General features: G+C 39.5%; 1 protein-coding gene across 1 annotated transcript in view; it reads left to right on the forward strand.

The window, feature by feature from the left end:
* Positions 1-253: 253 nt before the first annotated feature.
* GABBR2 (gamma-aminobutyric acid type B receptor subunit 2) overlaps positions 254-27,910 on the forward strand; it is a 656,884-nt gene continuing 629,227 nt past the window's right edge. The window contains exon 1 of the mRNA XM_075826778.1: positions 254-1,203. Coding sequence (XP_075682893.1) covers positions 820-1,203 — 384 coding nt within the window. The 5' untranslated portion in view covers positions 254-819. The remainder of the gene's footprint in view (positions 1,204-27,910) is intronic.

Below are 27,910 nucleotides of genomic sequence, written 5' to 3' on the forward strand. Positions count from 1 at the left end.
GCATTCGGATAATTCAGTACATTTACCTGTAATCCTATGGAAAACACCGCAAATGACATATTATGTCGTGATACATCGTGTTAATAAGAATCTCACATATATCACAATATAGTAGCTTGGAAAGCATCCTCACAATAGTTCCACAAGGTAAATCACAAATACATGTGTATCCACAAACCATACGACTGGTCCCCCAAGCAGCAGTCCCCCCTCCCTACAAAGCCTCTGCGTGACAACCATCCCCAGCATCCTCGCACAGAGCAGGAATGAGTGATCCTCCATTCCTCTGGGACAGACATCAGAGCCCGTAGCTGTCAGGGCAGGACACGGAGCAGCCTTCTCCCCGCAGCCATCAGTACAGGCATTCCTCCTTCCACTGCAGACTTCTTAGGGAGAACCAGAGCCCCGTCCCCGGCAGCATCTCCATTGTCGCAGCCGTGCCTCTGCTTGTGGTTCCTGCACTGGTGCTACAATTGGGAGCTGTGAAGGAGGAGGCGCCATTGACAGTAGGATTGTCAGGGGTGTGTATAGAGGGGAGGGAGGGGGAGACCCTGATCCTCGAAGGAAAACAAATAGGGGAGAGAGGAAGAGGTGTCTGGGAAGGGAGCACAGTGGGCACTGCTATGTGGTGCTTCCCCGGGCTGTCTCCTATGTACATGCACATGTCATGCAGGGCATGGAAATGAGATCTCTTGCATAGGGGGTGTGCGGTGCCAGTGCTGTGACCCCCTCTCTCTCTCCCGGGCCCGCCTATGCTTGGGGAGCCTTCCTGAGTGAGAGGGCGGACCTGCTCCATCTCCCCTGCAGTCACACACAGGAATGGCTCCGTCCCCGAGGAGGCAGTGGAGATCAGCTGGCACTCTCCGTGGTGCTGAAGCTGCTGGTGCTGCTGCCGCTCCGACTGCTGGAGGCTCCACTAAACCTGCTCTTCAGATGCCAGTGCTGCCTCCGCAATGCCTGCTGCTGGTGCTGGGACTGGGATTAGGACCGGGGCTGGTGTGTGGATCAAGCGGGACAACCATCGAGCAGACTGTGAATGGCACTTCGTTGTCTATCATGGGTTTGATGCCCCTTAGCGAGACGGTAGCAAAGGGAAATATCGGCAGAGGCATCCTGCCAGCTGTGCTCCTGGCTATTGACCAGATCCGCAATGAATCCCTGCTGCATCCCTACGTCCTGGACCTAAAGCTTTATGACACCGCGGTAAGGATCAACTACTGTAGTGTTTATGGTTGTGGTGGCGATGTACTAAACCTATCTGCACGTATTCTGGATTCTTCTGAAATGGCATTAACCCCTTGAGTACTGGGGTAATCATTGTTCCCTGCTCATGGTGCTGCAGAGGTATTTACCTTGGCACAGTTGGTAGTTGGTTTACTCATAGATGTTTATGGTATGTAGAGTGGTATAGTACATGGTGGAGATCCTGATCTATGGTATTTAGAGTGGTATAGTACATGGTGGAGGTTCTCATCTATGGTATGTAGAGTGGTATAGTACATGGCAGAGGTCTTGATCTATTGTATGAAGAGTGGCATAGTATATGGTAGAGGTCCTGATCTATGGTATGTAGAGTGGCATAGTATATGGTAGAGGTACTGATCTATGGTATGTAGAGTGGCATAGTATATGGTAGAGGTCCTGATCTATGGTATTTAGAGTGGCATAGTACATGGTAGAGGTCCTGATCTATGGTATGTAGCGTGGCATAGTACATGGCAGAGGTCTTGATCTATGGTATGTAGAGTGGCATAGTACATGGTAGAGGTCCTGATCTATGGTATGTAGAGTGGCATAGTATATGGTAGAGGTCCTGATCTATGGTATGTAGAGTGGCATAGTATATGGTAGAGGTCCTGATCTATGGTATGTAGAGTGGCATAGTACATGGTAGAGGTCCTGATCTACAGTATGTAGAGTGGCATAGTACATGGTAGAGGTCCTGATCTATGGTATGTAGAGTGGCATAGTACATGGTAGAGGTCCTGATCTATGGTATGTAGAGTGGCATAGTGTATGGTAGAGGTCCTAGGTAGCTGTCATTGCTTGTGCAGTGTGTGAATTCTCCAGAACATAGCAACAAGGCACCATTCCTTGAGTGGGAGTCAGTGTGATGATGAAGAGAATGCAGACATGCAGTATGTGCTCCAGCCCCATATTGCTGCATAGGTGCATGCTCACCTTTCCTGCAGAATTCTAGATGCTAAGACCATTGGACCTATGTCTGTCTGCCCATTTTCCCTTCTCCGATGTAACAACCAGCATTTAATATACATTTCCTATTTTCTATCCATATGCCTCCATGCCTTGAAATACATTTAAGTTCAGCTGACTGAGCAACAGATGCATTAATATGTCTCTTACGTCAAGCTTTAGGCAAACAGTTTTCAGCAATTACATGTAAGATCAGATTATATTATTCTATATAGGCATTCTTTGGGCTCAGATAAAGGATGAAAATGATTTGGATTGACCATTGCAGTCTTAATACTGCACATAAGGGAAAGACTCCATCTAGGTGTACAAAGCTGGTGAATACTAATCAGTATTGCTGAAGCTTAGCCATGCTAATACATCTTCAATCATTTTATCTTAACATTGAGATTTCTTTGGGGTTGATGCCGCTTGTCTCAAAATCTCAAAATGGACATATTCTTCAAGGGTATATAAGTCATTTTATGTGAACCCGAGAACTTTATATTTTATTACATCAGACCTGCTTTATTCTTAATATTAATAGTTGTAATATATAATTAATTAATAATATATGTTTTATTGTGTACAATTCTGTTAAATACAAAAAGATAGATGATAGATAGATAGATAGATAGATAGATAGATAGATAGATAGATAGATAGATAGATAGATAGATAGATAGATAGATAGATAGATAGATAGATAGATGGATATGATATGCAGTAGATAGTTGTGAAGTAGATAGATGCTTAGTAACTAAAGTGACCATACTATAATGCTTCTTGCTTCGTCTATTGTTCTCCACTGAACAGAATTCAATAAGTTTACACTTTTTTGAAGGATGGTTTTGCCTTTCCCCACCTTTAATAGATTCTTGTCATGATTCTATTGAACGTTTTGGGATGACCCTGTTGATTGAGCGAGCGCCTGAAGATGGCAGTCATTTCTTGTCAAGGAACTTGATACTCTTTCCAAGGCAAACTCTTCAGATTGTTTCTGCTGGAATAAACCTACACCCAAGTGACTCAAATGACTTGTTTTTTTTTTCTAAGTAATATTTTTTTTTTTTTCTATGTAATTCTCATCTTGAAAAATCAGTGGAAAAGAGAATTCTGAATATTCTGTTATCTATAAAAGAAAAAAAAAAAGAACTCACCAAGTTCATGATTTCGAGCTAATTTGTATCTTGGAGTATTAATAGGATTTTGAAGGCTCAGTTATATCCATAGTGAATCATTTAATTTGCAATATACCTCAAATTCTGTGTTAGTACGCCACATGTCCATATCCTTCCTTACAGTATACTTACCTGCCTGCTTTTTGATGTTTTCATTTGCTCACTTGCAAGGGCATGTGCTGAAGAACTGGAATGTTTCATCATTTTTTGAGGCTCATCAATGTAAGCCCAAATTTTTGGCACAGCATATTAGGTTCTGAACTGCTTGAGGAGAAGCAGAAATGGACGGCCTCATTGCTTGAGTAATAAGTCCTTGTGTTTGCGTATATATATATATACATATATATATATATATATATATATATATCTATATACTTGTAAATATATATATATATATATATATATATATATATATATATATATATATATATATATATATATATATATATATTAATTTGTCTTCTCCATATATTTCCCAAGGGGTGAATTCAGTAGAATGATTCTCCTACCTAATGAGGAGCAAATAATATTTACAAATTCTCTTTTCTGTTCATTCTCCAACATGCAAACAAACTCATTTCACAGTCAGTCTTTACCCTGGCTAGCCTGTGTTCCTATCAGCATTTTGTTTTCCGTTGTTCTGCTCCATCATAGGAGTAGAACAACGAGAAAAGATCATGATGGAAACCAACAGTGTCCAATGGAATCCATTGCCTTAAATGGATTCCGTCGGGATGCCTTCATGTTCTTCGTCATTCTGCTGGACAAAATAGCGCTGTATGCTGCACTATTTTGTAAATATATATATATATATATATATATATATATATATATATATATATAGATAGATAGATAGATAGATAAATATGAGGTAGATAGATAGATAGATATGAGATAGGTAGATATGAGATAGATAGGTAGATATGAGATAGATAGATAGATAGATAGATAGATAGATAGATAGATAGATAGATAGATAGATAGATAGATAGATAGATAGATAGATAGATAGATAGATAGATAGATAGACAGACAGACAGACAGATAGATAGATAGATAGATAGATAGATAGATAGATAGATAGATAGATAGATAGATAGATATGAGATAGATAGATAGATAGATATGAGCTAGATAGATAGACAGACAGACAGACAGACAGACAGACAGACAGATAGATAGATAGACAGACAGACAGACAGACAGACAGACAGATAGATAGATAGATAGATAGATAGATAGATAGATAGATAGATAGATAGATAGATAGATAGATAGATAGATAGATAGATAGATAGATAGATAGATAGATGTATTTAATTTTCTCCCCCATGCTTTAGGCAATGCAACAAAACATTCAATTTCTTCCATGGCCAATCGTTAGCACATAGTACCATGGTTTGATTTCGAATTGAAGGATTTGCAAAGATCTTTTTAGTATCGAGAGATTCTTAATGTTCAAAAAGCGAACAGTGGTGGAGCAGCACAGTACAAGAATCAATATCATTATATTCCTAATGGCAGCTCATTATCAAAATCAATATTAAGTTATCAAAATTTAAAAGGAACAATGCAATATTCCAATTCATCCGCATTTTATTTTGACCTGTAAAATGTAAATGCAATATATATATACATAAAAAGTAAAAGTCTGTTTGAAAGTCTGCTAGTATTTTGCCAAGAGTAAATTTTTGTACTATTATTCAGCTGCTATTGGTTGTGTTTTAGTTGAGAATTGACTACTGAACTGCTTGTTATATTATCTAACTATATGCAAATCCTACGACATTCTTCATCACTTTATCTTATGTGAAGTATTTTATCATGGATGGTTGATATGGTTTTTATTTTTAGCACTATCCATTATATCTGTAATATAACTCCAGGTACTATGATCAGATTCAGCTCAGGCTATTATTCCTACGGCTGTATGGCAGTACCCTTGGAGCAGATGGTGACAGTGCAGTTTTATGGCACAGGAAGAACATTTATTTCTATGTTGGCACACTTTTTTTGTTGTATTATTGTTTCCTCAAAAAAATGTTGCCTCATAAATCACGGGTATGAACTCATATATATTTTAGCATCTTTATGCCGTTCAAGCCTGCAAGCAAATTCAATTAAAGAAGAAATGTATGTTTTTCATGTGACCTTTGTTATGTTATATTATATTCTGCTGGTTGATCAATAACCTTCCATTAGTATTTAACTTTTGTTCAATAATCGGCTAATAATAAATGCTGGGATACTGTAACATTATTAATTATTAACACTTTCCTAAATCTGAGCTTATAAAGGGAACGTTGTAGCACAATGACATCTGAAAACTGAAATGTATATATTTCTTGTGAGAAAATCTTCCTGCGTGTAGAAGTAAGACCATACAAAATGTAAGGCAGAAAAGTAGTTGTGATGAATGGCCTGATGAAACTGGTTACAAGTTCATAGTTATATACGGTAGCAGTATTATACTGTATATAATATGACAGCTTTCTCTGTTTTTTGCCCTACCCTCACTCTCTTCATTATGGTGGGGTCTAAGGCTAAGTTCACACATTCAGAATGATGAGGATTTAGGTGCGTATTTTGCGTCTAAATCCTCATCAAAACTGTTCATATTCAGCATCTAATGCAAGTGAATGGGGAATTTTATATCCCATTCAAAAGCTACATGGAAAAATCTGTGCAGATTTGAGTCGCGCTGTGATAAAAAATAATAATTTGCAAGAAAAAATTAGCATGTTCATTATTCTCACCCTTATGTGAACATGTGAACACAACTCTATATGTGGTGTCACTGATCATAGATAAATACCTAATTTAAAACTTCTCGTTGATGAAAGATGTTGATACCAATAAAGGGTTAACGATGAAACTATCCTATTCAAAACTTGACTAGAGAAGAACACCACAATGAAGCTCCAACTTTGACACACATTCTCTAAGTAGTCATTTAGTGTAAAATCATGTATCTATTTTTATTCTGTGTAGTATATGGAAACATTTGGAAACCATCAACAAGCAGGTTCACAGGCTGTTGACATCAGGAAAGTAATGTACACGCACAGTTGTAGTGCCGCATTGTTTTAACTGGAGAGTTGACGCAAGATCTTGGTTTCAAACATTTAATTAAGTTGCAGGGTATCAACAGAATCCTTTACACTAGAACCAGGCCGTAAAACTGAGGATGGGGATGTCGATCCCGGAGTCCCCCTGAGAGAGGTTGCGCCTCTTCCCATGTTACCGAACCAAATTAGGTGAAGAAAGTGCTTCTACCAGTCATGGTGGGAGCTCACCACTACTTATCAGAATACACAGGGGTAAGAGCCACACTCTCGACTCCAGGTAGTGCCGTGTGTGACAGATGGACTAACCGGACCTTTCCGAATGCTGACTACCTCTCGCGGCAATCCTCTCCTGTTCTCAACTGGCAGCTGACAACTAGTCAGGCATGCCTTGGAACGCAACCAATTTAATAAGCAGCACATTTGCATACGACAATGCGTTAATTGTCCATATCAGTCCAAATAGGGTTTCTGTCGCTCTGCCTCTTTAAAACTGCTTGCTTCAATATGACTTTCTAGAATTTCTTGAACAGGTCAACAAAAACTCCATGATAAGGTAACTCAGACAGTAATGACTTTACCATATGTCTTGAGGTCCAGGTCGCAAGGTCTTGGCAGGCCTACTGTTTTGTCAGACAATGAATTCCTATAGATCACTATTTGTTAAGTGCTACGTTTTTGCTGGAGGGTACCCTGCTTCTATTACATAGCAGCACTTGGGGGGGCTTTTCTACCCTTGCAACAAAAGGGGTACTGTATCTCATTCTGAGCCTAAAATCTGTCTCTAGCTGCTTCTTTCTGCTCTCCGGAACTACCAACTCTTATTCCTCCTGCTCACGCTCCCTCTCCCTACATCACAACGCACGCACTGGTATTTTTCTGTCCACTACCTGTACACAGCCAACAGGGATTTTCCTATGTCGTCCTCTGTGGGAGCGCTCTTGTCATGATGCAAGGTGCTCTAAGCAGCGTTGCCATGGTGATGCTGACGCTCCTACAGCTTGGGAGCATATACTCCCTCACCAAGTCCTCAGAGGTATCAATTCCCGTGCCCTGCACCATCACTGTACACTATAGAGGAATTGGGGCTAATTCCTTCTTTTCTTAAAATGTACTAAATAAAGGTCAGCCAACAGATAGCAAATAGCACAAGATATTTTTTATATATATATATTCTGCAGTAATAATATAGCTATATTTTACAGCTTCAATTGGGCAGTCCTTTGTCCCCAACTATTGTATCCAGGCTTGACCACAGATCCAGCATTCTATACTCCCTAATAGGTGTACCAGAAGTTAATCTTTACTTTGCATACACTAGCTTTGTAAAGTGTGAAGAGATTTACTAAAATATACATACAAAATTATACCGGTAAAAGAACATATGTATGACATTTGGGCTAGATATTGTAATGATAGGGGTAGGGAAACGGACAAGTGAGCCCTAATCTACCCGCCACTCTGTCCCTGCCTACTTGCAACGACCCACCCTAGGCGACGGGGTACAACTGGGCAGCGGTCCCTACGCTCAGTAAGTGCACGAGACAAACAGACAAGGGTACACAAAGCTAAGGGAAAAGGGGCAGTTGCCCACGGCAACACCATGAGCAACAAGAGTGGTGAACGAGCCGAGTCAAACCAGGAGAGAACGAGGTACCAAACGCAGAGCAGGAGAGTAGTCAGTAAGCCAGGGTCAGTATGGAGCAGGATCAAATAGTTAGAAGCTGTAGCTGGGCCAGGAAACCACACGAGAAGAATCACAAGCAAAGGAGGAACAGGAAAGGCAGGTATAAATAGACAGAGGGCGGGAGCTAGCTCCGTCTGGCCAGGCTGCGATAGGCTCTCCCACTCCTAAGCCTGCCATCCTGAGTGGTGGAAGATGGAGTCAGTCTCAGAGGCATAGACTCAGGTGCAGACTGATTACCTTTACAGATATCAATATTTTGATGACATAGAATTCTAGTTGGACTGGATTCACACACAGGATTTAAGTCTTAAAGATTTGGGACTCTTTTTAGCTGTTTTTTTTTTATTCTAATATTAGTAGTCAATAAGAGAATAAGAAACAACATTTGGGCATTTTTTTAACCCATGGCCTCCTTTTTTACCCATAGAGCTTACATTTAGCAAAAACAGCACCAAAAACTTAACTGCCTGTCGAGCAGGTTTAGGACCAGATATTTTTTATTCTTTGTTTTGTTTTTTACAGTGTACCAAAAAGGAGATTTTAGTCAGATTACACTTAATTTGTTAAAATCATCTAATCAAACATACGCATATAATAAGTAGATTTGAATACTAAATCAGTCGCATAATACTTTTTATTAGCCTATCACTAGGCATGTTTTTTGGGTTACGGCTAGCTTCTCGTGATCACTGACTGTACTACAGATTACTTACTGTTTATTTGACACCATTCCTATTCACATATCCTACAGTATTGTATTTGATGGCATTTCAACATTTTGCACACGAAACCCTATTAATTTACATTGTGCAGTGCGCTCAGCATAAACCCACATGACTGTAAAAGGACAACATAAATAGGATGTTACTAAATGAACAATGTGTATAACATGAAAGTCAGGAGTAAAATATGAAAATGGTGGAGCCTTCATTTCTCAACACTCACTTCTTTCCAACCATAAAGTGTATATATGGTTCTGATTCTAGGCATAAATAACAAATGCTGCCTAATTCTTTTTTAGACATTACTATAATATCAAATATAAGAAGTGTTTAAGTAAAGTTATCCTTTAGTTATCATTTATAGGGTGAGACTTTAAAAAAATAGTCCTTAAATGGGAATTATTTTAGGATACATCAATACATAGTTATAAGGTTAAAAAGAACACAGGACCATCAAGTCCAACCTACAAGGTAATCCTACAGTGCCGATCCAAAGGAAAACGAAAACCCCTATGAAGCAATTCCCAATTGCTTCATATTAGAAGGAATAAAACCTGGATCAACAACTCATCCCCAATAATCTATTACACAGAACTTATACTATTACTTTTAAGAAAGATACAGAAAAACAAATCATTGAAACTGAACAGTTGACCATCATCCCAAGTAGACAATCTGGAATACACGTAACATACGCAATTTACTTGACTTATATTGTTTGTGAAAAGTTTTCTCCACACCTTAATAATAAACCAACCATTTGTATAGACTCTATCGACAGAAATAAATTCATATCCAGTCTTGTGAAAGTCAATTCATCTGACCTACGTAATACATTTCCAGTAGCACTACTGCTGCATTATTTGATGTGACCGATTTTAGGTTAGTTGCAGTATATTGGGAAGAACAACAACTAAGGTCGGCCATCACCATGTGGTTAATACTAGTAATATAAATGGAAGATTAATCAAATTGAAGGCTTCGGTTTCGGTTAGTCTAAGGCTTTGGTTAAGTCGCTAATAGCATCTTGGTTGCTTACCTCTCTGTTGTGTTCCATTGAAGAAATCCCCGGTTGAATAATGAAACGGTAAGACATGTAGTGAGGAGTAGAACATGATAGGTCGTCTTTCCCCTCTAGTCGTACTTTTGAGGATGTTTCCTCCATTCTTCTAAACTAGGAATTAGGAAACACAAGGGACTCCTGCTGCAAGTCTATTCTCAGTGCCGGCTAGGTGTCTCTCAGACTATCAACATGTCCTTTGCAGGGCGCCTATGGGTGTGGCAGTGTGTAGAGTAAATAACAAAGTATTGTTGCCTATTTATGTTCCTGAAGTAGACACATTCCTAAAAAAAAACACTCTTTCCAATATGATATATGTTACATTTTTTTAGGCAGGGGACTTGGTGAAGGGTAATACTGTATGTGTATCTTTTGGGTGAACTTATACTTTATAACAATATTAATAACATGTTCAGTTCCAATGTTAAATTGTTGGTATAGTTGATACTAAAATGTAATTTAATGAATTAGATATTATAAATAAAAATACATTCTGGTCAGAAGTACTGGGGAAATTTCAAATAACTCTGGAAATTGTGGAAATAGCGATGAAAATTTTTTCACAAAGTATTTACCTATATGGATAAAGCAGAGATGAAATTGTAAGACGCAGCAGGAGTTTATCAGTGGCCACAAGTGGTTGGAATATCTGTATTCTTTGAATGTAATATCTATTGTCTGTATTCTTTGAATGTCTTATAATAAGCCAACTACATTATCTAAATGCTTGAGAAAGGTCCTACTGTGGGACTGAAACGTGGCACTGTCTGATGTTGACTGAATAAACCACATTCTTTACATTTTCTACCGGAGAGCTGCAAGATCTTCTTTGTATATTTATATAGTCCTTGGATCGGGATTACTTGCTGGGCACCCATCTACTTTTTTGCCATTGTGAGTGCTGCTGCTTTCTGCTTCTTTATAAATAAATAAATGAATATATATAGAGCTATATCTAATATATATATATATATATATATATATATATATATCTACATATCTACATATATATATATATATGTAGATATATATATATATATATATGTGTGTGTGTGTGTGTGTGTGTGTAAAACATTTTGCTACTGGCGTGTAAATGATCACAACGTGATTAAGTCAAATCAACATACTCTAATAGATGTCACTGTTTGACACTGCTTTGACTACATTCCCATATAGATTTAGTGCTATGATTTAACACATAATTAATTTATACATCTATATATTCTCTATGAAGTCATTACTGTACTTAGCACTTTTGTACATTATGTAAATACATTTCTGAAGGTCAAATATCTGAACATAAAAAAACATACTAAATATCAACGCTTTTGGATTTTTGCTTTTATGCGGCTCGGCTTACCAAGGCAGTGCTGATACAGTATATACTATACTGTAATGTGTTATTGATAGTGATCGGGTCTAGTTTATCATCAAACAGTATTCATTAGGAATGTCGTTTCCAGGGCCAAAGATATTTCAAGGCAAAGCAAAAAACGATGAAAACCCATAGACACACAAACACCCTGAATATATTGCAAAAAAGAAAATATATAAATAAGGATGTAGACACAACCATTTGTTGTACAAAGGTCCTATCCTGTTGTGCGTTACAAAACCATTTAGGCCCCATTCACACGAGCGCGAATCACGTCCATCTGCTGTGCGTTGAAACAACGCACAGCACACGGACCCATTGTTTTCAATGGGGCCATTCACACATGCGTGATTTTTCACGCAACGTGAAACTCACTGCATGTCCTATGTTTGTGCATTATCACTCACCTACACGCCCATTGAAGTCAATGGGTGCGTGAAAACCACGGACCGCACACGGATGCACATCCGTGTGCAGTGCGTGATTTACGCATCAATTCAATTGAAAAAAAAAGATGTGCTTTGCGAGTGCGTGAATAATGCATGCTACTCGCAAAGCACACTGATGCATAACGCAACGCACACGGACCAGATTCACTCACGGGAATCTGATACGCTCGTGTGAAAAAAGCATTAGAATCAGAAGATTAGTGAGGACAAATATATTAATTTGTTTCATTTGTTTTCAACAAGATGGAAAATTCAGTCTTACAAGACTTCTGTGATGATCTCTTATTTGAGGACCTCTATCTGTCTGTCTATCTATCTATCTATCTGTCTGTCTGTCTGTCTGTATCTATCTATCTATCTATCTATCTATCTATCTATCTATCTATCTATCTATCTATCTATCTATCTATCTATCTATCTATCTGTGCTATTTTGTCCGGCAGAATTATGGAAACCATGACAAATTATCGATGGAACTCATACATATCTATTAATCTCATATCTATAAATCTCTGCATGTACTTCATAAACACCCGGATAATTCTGCTTGTGTGTCTTATTGTGAGCACAGGTCTATGAGATAGAAAGGTTAACAATAACTCCACTTCTTTAAACATTTAAACCAACAAACAGATTGTTGGTAGACTTATGTCTATAGGGGCTGCCAGATATGGCGTCTGCTCCCAAAGGAAAAAAAAAATTGGACAGGTTATCCTTTTCTTGTCTGATTCTATTGTTCTCCACCAGATGTGTCTGGCAGCCACTCAACCAACTGCCTCGGTATACGTTAATATGTATATTCAGCTAAACCAAATATGCTTTGTTAATGGGGGATAATGTTAATTGCTAGTAAAAAAAATCTTTATTTGTCTTCTGTGTACAGTCAGATATAGTAAGAATAGCTAATGTAAGGAGTCTGTGTTGTTTTTGATGGGTGGAATGAGAAAAGGTTGAATCGGCCAAGTTGCTAAAGTTTTTTGTTGCCTGTTGCCAGTCCATTGCCCTGTGAATCTATATCTGGGACTTCTTTGCAGTCTTCTAAATGCGTATCTATTTGAAATAGTATTTTTAATTTTTATGAAAATATACAACATATACTTGTTAACTTAAAATGCACACTCTTGATAGCATCCCATTAAATGATGCTGGTCACTATTTTATCGTGATGTGTTGTGACTTTTTTAAACAAGTACAAATTAGATGCAAACAGGGGTTAGGGATTTGCTTATATTGGAATGGGCCTTAAGGGTTGAGCTTGTAGACTTTTTCTCAGAATTCTGAGAACCAATAGAATTTGCTGTTGTTCAGCAGTACATAAAAGGCCATTTTAATAGGCCAATCTGCTTACAATTGTATAGAAAGTTGGTAAGTAATATGTTTTAGGATGGTTAAACATGGCTGAAACCTGTAATGAATCATCATGAGACACTATTTTGTCACCGATGACACGGATATGACAACTAGAAGGATTACAATGTACACTTTTTAAAATACATATAATAAACCGACAAAAAAATGAAACATATCTTTCTTTTTTGTTGTATCAATCTGAAATAGTTTTTGTAAAAACATGCAAAAACAGCATTTTTATGGTTGATATTCTTTAGACATATTAATTTCTTATATTTTACTCATTGTTCTTGAGTTCTACAGTCGTTAAACCCAACCTCTGTCTGGGAGACAACCTACTGGTTTTCTCTATGGCCCCATTTAAAGCTGAAATATTAAACCAGTAAATACCCTTACTTCAGTGCTGAGCTCCATTGCCATCTTTCCATCATTCCTACAGACCAGCTGCCCTTTACTAGCAGTAGTGGTGTCATAGTACAAAGAGGAGCACAGAAATTAAATTGTATCGTCACCTCCTTGTGATGTCTGTTGCTCAAGAAAAACGCACACATTTGGGCTATACTTAGAAAAGCAATCTGCACAGCTTTCTAAAGATTTCTTATAATATTAAACTCCATTTTACTTTTATTTTAACCCCTTCGCGCTCAGCGACGTAATAATCCGTCGCGCTAACTGTATCGTTAGCGCTCAGCGACGGATTATTACGTCGCGGGGATAACAGCCATTTCGGCCGTCTTCCCGACACATACAGGAGCTGTGACAGCTGCTGTCTTGTTCAGCAGCTGTCACAGCTCCTACAGCGGGGACCGATCGCTGTGTCCCCGCTGATTAACCCCTTAAAAGCCGTGTTCAATAGTGATCACGGCTTTTTAGGGGTTAAGCTACAATCGCCAGCCTGCTACGCGATAGCGGCTGGCGATGGTGGCTATGGCAACCGGACACCAAACAATGGCGTCCGGCTCTGCCATCGACGGAAGCCTAGTGGGTCCTGACGAAGTCAGGAACCACTATGCTTGCTGTCAGTGAGTAGCTGACAGTTCTACTACACTGCACTACACATGTAGTGCAGTGTATTAGAATAGCGATCAGTGCCTCCTGCCCTCAAGTCCCCTAATGGGACAAAGTAATAAAGTTAAAAAAAAGTTAAAAAAAGTTGTGTAAAAATAAGAAAATAAAAGTTTTAAAAGTATTAAAAGTAAAAATCCCCCCTTTTCCCTTATCAGTCCTTTATTATTAATAAAAATATATAAACAAACAAATAAACTATACATAATTGGTATCGCCGCGTCTGTAACGGCCTGAACTAAAAAATTATTTCGTTATTTATCCCGCGCGGTCAACGCCGTAAAAAAAAATAATAATAAACCGTACCACAATAACAATTGTTTGGTCACTTCACCTCCCAAAAAATTGAATAAAAAGAGATCAAAAAGTCGCATGTCCCTAAAAATGGTACTGATGGAAACTACAGTTCGTTATGCAAAAAATAAATCCTCGCACGGCTTTATTGATGGAAAAATAAAAAAGTTCTGGCTCTTAGAATAAGGTAACACAAAAAGTGAATGATTTTTTACAAAACGTATTTTATTGTGCAAACGCCATAAGAAATAAAAAAAAACTATAAACATCTGGTATCGCCGTCATCGTATCGCCCCGCAGAATAAAGTGAATATGTCATTTATAGCGCACGGTGCACGCTGTAAAAAAAATTGATTAAAAAAACAATAGTAGAATTGCTATTTTTTAGTCACCACGCCACCTAAAAATAGAATAAAAACTGATCAAAAAGCCGCATGCACCCCAAGAAAACTACAATGGATTCCTCAAGGGGTCTAGTTTTCAAAATGGGGTCACTTTTGGTGGTTTTCCACTGTTTTGGCACCACAAGACCTCTTCAAACTGGACATGGTGCCTAATAAAAAGGATGCCTCAAAATCCTCTAGGTGCTCCTTTGCTTCGGAGGCCGGTGCATCAGTCCATTACCGCACTAGGGCCACATGTGGGATATTTCTCAAAACGGCAGAATCTGGGCAATACGTATTAAGTTGCGTTTCTCTGGTAAAACCTTTTGTGTTATAAAAAAATGGTATAAAGAGGATTTTCTGACAAAAAATTTTTTTCAATTTCACTTTGCTCTAAATTCCTGTGAAACACCTAAAGAGTTCATAAACTTTCTAAATGCTGTTGTGAATACTTTGAGGGGTCTAGTTTCTAAAATGGGGTGTTTGATAGGGGTTTCTAATATATAGGTCCATCAAAGCAACTTCAGAACTGAACTGTAACCTAAAAAAAAATTAAAAATCAGGCAATACTTGGCTTCTTACATCATACTGATAATGAGCCGTGCCCACCCCGAGATGACCCCAGTTTTGACCGTTTGTATAAACGGAGACCCCTATTAGACCGTTTCAGTGCCCGGTTTTCCCAAGCATACACCCCCTAGAAGTTTATTTCTATTGATGATTCCTTGGTGGATTTTAAAGGGAGGCTTCAATTCCGCGAGTACCTGCCGGGTAAGAAGGCAAGGTATGGCGTGAAGATGTATAAGCTGTGCGAGAGTGTATCAGGGTATACCTACAGGTTTAGGATATATGAAGGGAAGGACACCAGTGCTCAGGCCCCAGAATGCCCCCCCTTACTGGGAGTTAATGCAAAAATTGTGTGGGATTTGGTACACCCACTGCTGGACCAGGGTTACCACCTCTACCTGGATAATTTTTATACCGGCGTCCCACTCTTCAACTGCCTCACTTCCAGTCCTGTGGCATGCGGCACTGCTAGAAGAAATCTGAGAGGCCTCCCTAAGACTCTGCAGGGCAAACAAGAAGGGGTGAGCGCAGGGCACATTCTAGCAGCAACATATTGTGTGTCAAGTACAAGGACAAGAGAGATGTCACACCAGTACCCATGTACCTGTACGAGATACCAGTACAGAGACACCTAAACCAGACTGCATCCTGGACTACAATAGGTACATGGGAGGGGTGGACTTGTCAGATCAAGGCCTGAAGCCCTACAGCGCCATGCGGTGTGGTATAAGAAGCTGGCCGGGCACATCATACAGATGGCATTGTACAATGTGTATGTGCTACGTCGATGTACAGGCCAGAGGGGAACTTTCCTGGAATTTCAAGAGGTGATTATCAAGAACCTAATCTTTAGGGACCAGGAACGGGGGGGCACCCAGTACTTCTGGAAGCGAGGCCACACGCATCGTACCAGGGCAACACTTTCCAGGAGAAGTTCCCCAAACTGGCAAGAAGGGAAAAAGTCAAAAGAGGTGCAGAGTCTGCTATAAGAGGGGTATAAGGGAGGACACAATATATCAATGTAACGCGTGTCCCGAAAAAACAGAGCTCTGTATGAAAGCGTGTTTTAAAATTTATCATACATCCCTTGTTTTATAATTTACCCCAATTCTACTTACCCTGATGCACTCCGCACAGCTTATCCCCCCTCGTCTTTCCCCTCTGAGCCCTGCTGTGTGTCCAGGCAGCTGATAACAGCCACATGTAGGGTATTGCCATACCCGGGAGAACCCACATTACAGTTTATGGGGTGTATCTCTCCGGTCAAAATGCTCACTACACCTCTAGATGAATGCCTTAAGGGTGTAGTTTTTAAAAAGGGGTCACTTCTTGCGGGTTTCAACTGTACTGGTACCTCAGGGGCTTCTGCACACATGACTTTGCACGAGAAAATCCCCAGTAGGCCAAATGGTGGTCCTTTCGTTCTGAGCCCTCCCATGGGCCCAAACCGCAGTTTATCACCACAAATGGGGTATTGCTGTACTCAGGACAAATTGCGCAACAGAATGGGGTATTTTATTTCTTGTGAAAATAAGAAATTTTCAGCCAAAACGACATATTATTGGAAAAAATTAATTTTGTTTTAATTCCAAGCCCAATTCAAATAAGTTCTGTGAAAAAACTATGGGTTCAAAATGGTCACAACACCCATAAATGAATTCCTTGAGGGGTGTAGTTTCCAAAATGGGGTCACTTCTGGTGGGTTTCCATTGCTTTGATACCTCTGGGGCTCTGCAAATGCGACATGGCACCCGAAAACCAAACCAGCAAAATCTGTACTCCAAGAAACACATAGCGCTCCTTTCCTTCTGAGCCCTCCCATGGGCCCAAACAGCAGTTTATCATCACAAATGGGGTATTGCCGCACTCAGGAGAAATTGGGCAACAAAATGTAGTATTTTATTTCTTGTGAAAATAAGAATTTTTGAGCTAAAACGACATATTATTGGAAAAAATATTATTTTTTTTAATTCCCAGCCCAACTCAAATAAGTTCTGTGAAGAAACTATGGAGTCTAAATGGTCACAACACCCATAAATGAATTCCTTGAGGGGTGTAGTTTCCAAAATGGGGTCAGTTCTAGTGGGTTTCCATTGCTTTGATACCTCTGGGGCTCTGCAAATGCGAGATGGCACCCGAAAACCAAACCAGCAAAATCTGCACTCCAAAGAACACACAGCGCTACTTCACTTCTGAGGCCTCCCATGGGCCCAAACTGCAGTTTATCGCCACAAATGGGGTATTGCTGCACTCAGGAGAAATTGGGCAACAAAATGGGGTATTTTGTTCCCTGTGAAAATAAGAAATTTTGATAAAAAATGACATCTTATAGGAAAAAATTTAATTTTTTTCATTTCACAGCCCAATTCAAATAGGTGCTGTGAAAAAACTGTGCGGTCAAAATTGTAACAACAACCATATTTGAATTCCTTGAGGGGTGTAGTTTCCAAAATGGGGTCACTTCTGTGTGTTTCCATTGCTTTGATACCTCTGGGGCTCTGCAAATGCAACATGGCACCCGGAAACCAATCCAGCAAAATCTGGACTCCAACAAACACATAGCGCTCCTTTCATTCTGAGCCCTCCCATGGGCCCAAACGGCAGTTTATCACCACAAATGGGGTATTGCCGCACTAAGGACAAATTGGGCAACAAAATGGGGTATTTTGTTCCCTGTGAAAATAATAAATTTTGATCACAAATGACATCTTATTGGAAAAAATGACATTTTTTTAATTTCACAGCCCAATTCAAATAGGTGCTGTGAAAAAACTGTGCGGTCAAAATGGTAACAACAACCATAAATGAATTCCTTGAGGGGTGTAGTTTCCAAAATGGGGTCACTATTCGGGGATTCCTACTGTTTTGGCACCTCAACACCTCAACACCTCTTCAAACCTGGCATGCTGCCTAAAATATATTCTAATAAAAAAAGAGGACTCAAAATGCACTAGATGCTTCTTTGCTTCTAGGGCTTGTGTTTTAGTCCATGAGCGCAGTAGAGCCACATGTGGGACATTTCTAAAAACTTCAGAATCTGGACAATACATATTTAGTAGTGTTTCTCTGGTAAAACCTTCTGTGTTACAGAAAAAAAATGAATAAAATTGAAATTCAGCAAGAAAAATGAAATTTGCAAATTTCACCTCCATTTTGCTTTAATTCTTGTGAAATGCCTGAAGGGTTAAAAAACTTTCTAAATGCTGTTTTGAATACTTTGAGGGGTCTAGTTTTTAAAATGGGGTGTTTTATCAGGGTTTCTAATACATAGGCCCCTCAAAGCCTCTTCAGAACTGAAGAAGTACCTTAAAAAAAAGGATTTTTAAATTTTCTTAAAAATATGAGAAATTGCTGTTTAGGTTCTAAGCCTTGTAACGTCCAAGAAAAATAAAAGAATGTTCAAAAAACGATGCCAATCTGAAGTAGACATATGGGAAATGTGAACTAGTAACTATTTTGGGTGGTATAACCGTCCGTTTACAAGCAGATGCATTAAAATTCTGAAAAATGCTATTTTTTCAAAATTTTCACTAAATTTTGCAATTTTTCACCAATAAACACTGAATATATCGACCAAATTTTACCACGAATATGAAGCCCAATGTGTCACGAGAAAACAATCTCAGAATCGCTTTTTATAGGTTTAAGCATTCCGACGTTATTACCACATAAAGTGAAATATGTCAGATTTGAAAAATGGGCTCTGAGCCTTAAGGCCAAAACTAGGCTGCGTCCTTAAGGGGTTAAAGGAAAGGACAGGTTATATTATAGGTTATGTTGCATACAAATTTAAATGTAAACATATCATGAATTGTAATAATATTTTCACTAGATTTACTAGCTGTGAATTGCACCTAAAAGAACAGTGTAAAAGTTTTTTTTGCTGTATATTTTCGTTTTCCATTATAATCACCATAAATGTGTATATATTCAGTACTATGCAAAAATTTTAGGCAGTTGCTGAAAAATCCTGCAAAGTTTCAAAAATAAAAGTGTTTCTTTAATTAATTAACAACATACAAAATAAATGAACAGAAAAGAAATCTAACTTAAAGAGACTCTGTCACCACATTATAAGTGCCCTATCTCCTACATAAGGAGATCCAGGCTATAATGTAGGTGACAGTAATGCTTTTTATTTAGAAAAACTATCTATTTTTACCACGTTATTAGCGATTTTAGCTTTATGCTAATTAGTTTCTTAATGCCCAAGTGGGCGTGTTTTTACTTTAGACCAAGTGGGCGTTGTACAGAGGAGTGTATGACGCTGACCAATCAGCGTCATGCACTTCTCCCCACTCTTTTAGACAGCGCATAGTGACATTGCGTTGTTCGCTATATGCTGCTTTATACTGACATATTAACGTTATTGAAGTGTTTAGACAGTGAATAGACATTCCTTCCACAATCGATACTTCGGTAACTTTTCTGTGGTACTTACAGCAGAGCAAGCGTAATCTCGCTGTAACCTGTCATTTACAGCATGATCTCGCAAGATTACGCTTGCTCTGCTGTAAGTACCACGTAAACGTTAACAAAGTGCTGGGATTGTGAATAGACATCCTGTGTCACGCAGTGTCACTATGCACTGACTAAATGAATGGAGAGAAGTGTATGACGTTGATTGGTCAGCGTCATACACTCCTCTGTACAACGCCCACTTGGTCTAAAGTAAAAACACACCCACTTGGGCATTAAGAAACGAATTAGCATAAAGCTAGAATCACTCCTAACGTGGTAAAAATAGATATTTTTTCAAAATAAAAAATACTGCTGTCACCTACATTATAGCGCCCATCTCCTTATGTAGGAGATAGGGCACTTATAATGTGGTGACAGAGCCTCTTTAAATCAATATTTGGTGTGACCACCGTTATGGTACACCTGCACAAAGTCATGGATTTTGTAGGATTATATATATCGGGTGTATGATTAACCAATTATACCAAACAGGTGATAATGATCATAATATTCATATGTAGGTTGAAACACAGTCATTAACTGTAACACAAACAGCTATGTAAGAGGCTTAAAACTGGGTGAGGTAAACTCTGCTACAAAGGTGAGGTTGTGGAAGACAGTTTCATGTCACAGGTCCACCATGGCAAGACTGAGCACAGCAACAAGACACAAGGTAGTTGTACTGCATCAGCAAGATCTCTCCCAGGCAAAGATTTCAAAGCAGACTGGGGTTTCAAGATGTGCTGTTCAAGCTGTTTTGAAGAAGAACAAAGAAACAGGCAACTTTAAGGGCCATAGACGCAGTGGTCGGCCAAGGAAATGTATTGCAGCTGATGAAAGACACATCATGCTTACTCCCTTTTGAAATCGGACATCAGTGCCATCAGGTCAGAACTGGCAGAAACCAGTACCCAGGTACACCTATCTACCGTAAAGAAGTCTGGCCAGAAGTGGTCTTCATGGAAATATTGCGGCCAAAAAGTCATACTTTTTCGACGTGAAAACAAGGCCAAGCGACTCGACTATGCACGAAAACATAGGAACTGGGGTGCAGAAAAATGGCAGCAGGTGCTCTGGACTGATGAGTCAAAATTTGAAATATTTGGCTGTAACAGACGGTAGTTTGTATTCTGAAGTGCTGCAGAACAGTACAATAATGTGTCTACAGACAAGAGTGAAGCATGGTGGAGGTTCCTTGCAAGTTTGGGGTTGCATTTCAGCAAATGGAATTGAAGATTTGGTCAGGATTAATGATGTCCTCAATGCTGAGAAATACAGGCAGATACTTATCTGTCATGCAATACCATCAGGGAGGCAACTGATTCGCTCAAAATGTATTCTGCATCAGGACATTGACCCTAAACATACAGCCAATGTCATTAAGAACTATCTTCAGCATAAAGAAGAACAAGGAGCCCTGGAAGTGATGATATGGCCCCCACAAAGCTCTGATCTCAACACCATTGAGTCTGTCTGGAATTACATGAAGAGACAGAAGGATTTGAGGAAGCCTACATTGACAGAAGATCTGTGGTTAGTTCTCCAAGATGTTTGGAACAATCTCCCTGCCGAGTTCCTTCGAAAACTGTGTGCACGTGCACCAGAGAGTCTTCTCTCTGTTTATCACTTGGGCGCATGCGCAGTTGTGATGTGGAGATGCCATTATGGCCTCTCTGCAGGTATGAACGTGTGTCCTGCGGGGGGTGACTACGATCCAGCTACAAACTATTTTCATGTAGAGTGTGCACTCAGCTGTTCTTATATTGAGTTCATTGCGTCACTTAGTTATATAATATTATTTCTTACACTTGTTTGTACCCTGGGCATATGTCACATAAAGCACATCTTGCACATGTTTTTGTAATATAACACAGGATGTTTATGTATATACTGTATAACAACAGATTCACACTTTTTCTATATCATAATGTAAGCTAATTGCTAATTGATTTACTGTATTTATACCCCCTCTTGATTGTCTCACATTGCTTGAGAAAGATTCCACTGTGTATATATATATATATATATATATATATATATATATATATAGATAGATAGATAGATAGATAGATGGATAGATATAGATAGATATATACACATACACACATACATGCGCGTGCACACATATGGTATAAGTGAAAATGGACACACCTGACTAAAAGTATGTTTCTTATGATCTTAGATATATTGATCTAAATTCTAATGCTTAAAAAATGTTTATTTGACTAATGTAAGTTGTGATGTTTTTTGTTACTTTTTTTCAAATAGAAAATTTAATTAACCCCTTCCCTCTTTAGCCACTTTTGACCTTCCTGACAGAGCCTCATTTTTCAAATCTGACATGTGTCACTTTATGTGGTAATAACTCCGGAATGCTTTCACCTATCCAAGCGATTCTGAGATTGTTTTCTCGTGACACATTGGACTTTATGTTACTGGCAAAATTTGCTCGATATGTTCAGTATTTAATTGTGAAAAACACCAAAATTTAGCGAAAAATTGCAAAAATTAGCATTTTTCTCAATTTAAATGTATCTGCTTGTAAGACAGGCAGTTATAATACACAAAATTGTTGCTAATTAACATCCCCCATATGTCTACTTTAGATTGGCATCGTTTTTTGAACATCCTTTTATTTTTCTATGACCTCACAAGGCTTAGAACTTTAGCAGCAATTTCTCACATTTTCAAGAAAATTTCAAAAGGCTATTTTTACAGGGGCCAGTTCAGTTGTGAAGTGGTTTTGAGGGCCTTATATATTAGAAACCCCAAAAAAGTCACCCCATTTTAAAAACTTCACCCCTCAAAGTATTCAAAACAGCATTTAGAAAATGTCTTAACCCTTTAAACATTTCACAGGAATTAAAGCAAAGTAGAGGTGAAATTTACAAATTTCATATTTTTCTGCAGAAATACATTTTTAATACAATTTTTTTTATAACACAGAAGGTTTTACCAGAGAAATGCAACTCAATATTTGTTGCCCAGTTTTTGCAGTTTTAGGAAATATCCCACATGTGGCCGTAGCGTGCTACTGGACTGAAACACCGGCCTCAGAAGCAAAGGAGCACCTAGTGGATTTTGGGGCCTTATTTTTGTTAGAATATATTTTAGGCACCATGTCAGGTTTGAAGGGCTCTTGCGGTGCCAAAACAGTCAAAATCCCCCAAAAGTGACCCCATCTGGGAAACTAGACACCTCAAGGAAATTATCTAGGGGTGTAGTGAGCATTTTCACCGCACAGGTTTTTTACAGAAATTATTGGAAGTAGGCCGTGAAAATTAAAATCAACATTTCTTCAAAGAAAATGTAGGTTTAGCGATTTTTTTTCTCATTTCCACAAGGACTAAAGGAGAAAAAGCACCGCAAAATTTGTAAAGCAATTTCTCCCGAGTAAAACAATACCTCACATGTGGTAATAAACGGTTGTTTGGAGACACGGCGTGGCTGAGAAGGGAAAGAGCGCCATTTGGCTTTTGGAGTTCACATTTAGCAGGAATGGTTTGCGGAGGCCATGTCACATTTACAAAGCCCCTGAGGGGACAAAACAGTGAAAACCCCAAACAAGTGACCCCATTTTGGAAACTATACCCCTTGAGGAAATTATCTAGGGGTATAGTGAGCATTTTGACCCCACAGGTTTTTTGCAGAAATTTTTGCAAGTAGGCTGTGAAAATGAAAATCTACATTTTTTCAAATAAAATGTAGGTTTAGCTAATTTTTTTTCATTTCCACAAGGACTAAAGGAGAAAAATCGCCATAAAATTTGTAAAGAAATTTCTCCCGAGTAAAACAGTACCCCACATGTGGTAATAAACGGCTGTTTGGACACACGGCGAGGCTGAGAAGGGAAAGAGCGCCATTTGGCTTTTGGAACTCAAATTTAGCAGGAATGGTTTGCGGAGGCCATGTTACATTTACAAAGCCCCTGAGGGGACAAAACAGTGGAAACCCCCCACAAGTGACCCCATTTTGGAAACAACACCCATTGAGGAAATTATCTAGGGGTATAGTGAGCGATTTGACACCACAGTTTTTTTGCAGAAATTATTGGAAGTAGGCCCTGAAAATAATAATCTACATTTATTCAAAGAAAATGTAGGTTTAGCTAATTTTTTCTCATTTCCAGAAGGACTAAAGGAGAAAAAGCACCACAAAATTTGTAAAGCAATTTCTCCCGAGTAAAACAATACCCCACATGTGGTAATAAACGGCTGTTTGGACACACGGCAGGGCTTAGAAGGGAAAGAGCACTATTTGACTTTTTGAGATCACATTTAGCAGGAATGATTTGCGGAGGCCAGGTCACATTTGCAAAGCCCCTGAGGGGACAAAACAATGAAAACGCCCAAAAAGGGACTCCATTTAGGAAACTACACCTCTTGAAGAATGCATCTAGGGGTGTAGTGAGCATTTTGACCCCACAGATGTTTCATAGAATTTATTAGAATTAGGCAGTGAAAATAAAAACAGTCCTTTTTCTTCAATAAGACGTAGCTTTAGCGCAAATTTTTTCATTTTCTCAACAAATAAAGGAAAAAAAGAACCCAACATTTGTAAAGCTATTTCTCCCGAGTACGGCAATACCCCATATGTGGTCATAAACTGCTGTTTGGGCAAACGGCAGGGCTCAGAAGGGAAGGACCGCCATTTGGAGTGCAGATGTTGCTGGATTGGTTTCTGGGCACCTGTGGGCCCAAAACAGTGGAAACCCCCCAGAAGTGACCCCATTTTGTAAACTACACCCCTCAATGCATTTACCAAGGGGTGTAGTAAGCATTTTAACCCTGCAGGTGTTTTGTAGAAATTAGTGTGCGCTCAATGTTGCAGAGTGAAAATGGGATTTTTTTCCATAGATATGCCAATATGTGGTGCCCGGCTTGTGCCACCATAACAAGACAGCTCTCTAATTATTATGCGGTGTTTCCCGGTTTTAGAAACACCCTACATGTGGCCCTAATCTTTTGTCTGGACATATGACAGGGCTCAGAAGTGAAGAGTACCATGCGGAGTGGAGGCCTAATTTGGCGATTTACAAAGTATTGGTTCACAACTGCAGAGGCTCAGATGTGAAATAATAAAAAGAAACCCCTGATAAGTGACCCCATTATGGAACTGCACCCCTCAAGGCATTTATTAAGGGGTGTAGTGAGCATTTTCACCCCACAGGTCTTTTCCATAAATGAATGCGCTGCGGATGGTGCAAATTAAAAATTTATATTTTTCCCTAGATATGCCATTCAGTGGCAAATATGTCATGCCAAGCTTATGACGCTGGAGACACACACCCCAAAAATTGTTAAAAGGGTTCTCACGGGTATGACGGTGCCATATATGTTGAAGGAAACTGCTGTTTGGGCACGCTGTAGGGTTCAGGGCCGAGGGAGCACCATTTGGCTTTTGGAGAGCGGATTTTGCTTGGTACTATATTTGTTTGAGTATTGCTGGTGTTTTATAATGTGGGGGTACATGTAAGCGGGGCGGAGTATATAAGGGGCATAGTCAGGTGGTATAAAAAAATAAAAATAATCCATAGATGTGTGTTACGCTGTGAAGCAATCCTTTCTGCACAGGCCGGTGTCGCACTGATAAATGGTGTCATTTCTTATCCCCCTTTTGGTCCACACTCCGCGCCTTTGTAGTTTGGGGAATTTTGCTGGGAAAGTATTATCCTGGTATAATACGGGCACCGTCGCTTCCATCGGATATGATTGGGCCCTCCCTTCCTGGTTCCCTAATTTTAGGTCCTTGATAAATCGCCTCTTGAAACAGAAGAAATGTTCTCCTCGGGCACAACTGCATATTTTTTTATTTCCTGACTTATTGGAGCCATAACTAATTTTATTTTTCATAGACGTAGCGGTATGAGGGCTGGTTTGTTGCGGGACGAGCTGTAGTTATTATTGGTACCATTTTGGGGTACATGTGACTTTTTGATCACCTTTTATCCTATTTTTTGGGATGCCAGGTAAACCAAAAAACGCAATTCTGGCACAGCTTTTTTTGTTTTTTTTTTATACAGAGTTCACCACGCATTATAAACTACATGTTACCTTTATTCTGCGGGTCAGTACGATTCCGGCGATACCTCATTTATAGAACTTTTTTATGTTTTACAACTTTTTGCACAATAAAATTACTTTTGTAAAAAGAATGTATTTTTTCTGTCGCCAAGTTGTGAGAACCATAACGTTTTAATTTTTTTGTCGACGGAGTTGTATGAGGGCTTGTTTTTTGCGGGACGAGCTATAGTTTTTATAGGTACCATTTTTGGATACGTGCGACTTTTTGATCACTTTTTATTGTAATATTTGTAGGGCAAAGTGACTAAAAAACAGAAACTCTGGTAACGTTTTTTACGGGGTTTTTTTACGCTGTTCACCGCGTGCAATAAATAATATAATATTTTGATACCTCCGGTCGTTACGGTCGTGGCGATACCAAATACATATGGTTTATTATTATTTTTCAATAATAAAGGACTTGATAAGAGTAAAAGGGGGATTGTGTGTTATTTGATTACTTGAAACTTTTATTGTTTTCAAACTTTTATTTTTTGCACTTTTTTTTACACTTTTTTATACTTTTTTTACACTTTTTCTCAAGTCCCACTAGGGGACTTGAAGGTCCAACGGTCAGATTTTTTTTTTTCTAATACATTGCACTACCTATGTAGTGCAATGTATTAGATCTGTCAGTCATTCACTGACAGCAAGCCGTTTAGGCTTCGCCTCCCGGCGGGGCCTAAATCGGCTTCCGTAATGGCAGAGCAGGAGACCATTGTGTCTCCTGTTGCCATAACAGCAGTCGCCAGTCCCGATTGCCTGTCAGGGCTGGCGATCTGCTTGTAACCGCTACGATGCAGCAATCGCTTTCGATTGCTGCATCGAAGGGGTTAATGGCAGGGATCGGAGCTAGCTCCGGTTCCTGCCGTTACAGGTGGATGTCAGCTGTACAGTACAGCTGACTTCCACCGCTGATGACGCCGGATCAGCTCCTGACCCGGCGCCATCTTGCCGGCAGCTACGGAAGCCGATCAGGCTCCGCCGCCGGGCGGATCTTGACCGGCTTCGGTGCTAGGCAGACCGGGAGGCCAGTATTAGGCCTCCGGTTGCCATTGCAGCCACCGGAACCCCGGCAATTTCATTACTGGGGTTCCGATGAGCTGCAAACACCTTAAGTGCAGCGATCGCGTTTGAGCGCTGCACTTAAGGGGTTAATGGCGGGGATCGAAGCTAATTTCGGTCCCCGCCGTTACAGTCGGATGTCAGCTGTAAGATACAGCTGAGATCCGGTGATGATGGGACCGGCTCAGCTTCTGAGCCGGTGCCAAACGTTTGACGTACATGTACGGCAAGATGCGGGAAGTCAGTACTTTCCATGACGTACATGTACGTCAAATGTCGGGAAGGGGTTAATATATACACTGATCAGCCATAACATGAAAACCACCTGCCTTATACGTTGTCGGCCCCCCTTATGCCGCCAAAACAGCTCGGACCTGTTGAGGCATGGACTCCACAAGATCTCTGAAGGTGTTCTGTGGTATCTGGCACCAAGACATTAGCAGCAGATCCTGTAAGTCCTGTAAGTTGTGAGGTGAGGCCTCCATAGATCAGACTTCTTTTTCCAGCACATCCAACAGATTCTTGACTGGAATTCAGATCTGGTGAATTTGGAGGCCAGGTCAACACCTTGAAACCTTTGTCATGTTCCTTAAATCATTCCTGAACAATTTTTTCAGCGTGTTAGGATACATTATCCTGCTTAAAGGGCCATTGCCATTCGAGAATATTGGAACCATGTACTTGGTCTGCAACGATGTTTAAATAGGTGATACATGTCAGAGTAACATCCACATAAATGGCAGGACCCAAGATATCCCACAGAACATTGCCTAAAGCACCACACTGCCTCTACCAGCTTACCTTCTTCTCATACATTCTTCTTATCTAGTGCCGTATTTTCCCCAGGAAAGCGACACATATGCATTCGGGGGTCAGCATGGACACTCTGACTTTTTTTCTGCTACATAGCCCGAAACTCAGGAAGCTGTGT

This window comes from Rhinoderma darwinii, chromosome 5, assembly GCF_050947455.1.
Source record: "Rhinoderma darwinii isolate aRhiDar2 chromosome 5, aRhiDar2.hap1, whole genome shotgun sequence".
Classification (NCBI taxonomy): domain Eukaryota; kingdom Metazoa; phylum Chordata; class Amphibia; order Anura; family Rhinodermatidae; genus Rhinoderma; species Rhinoderma darwinii.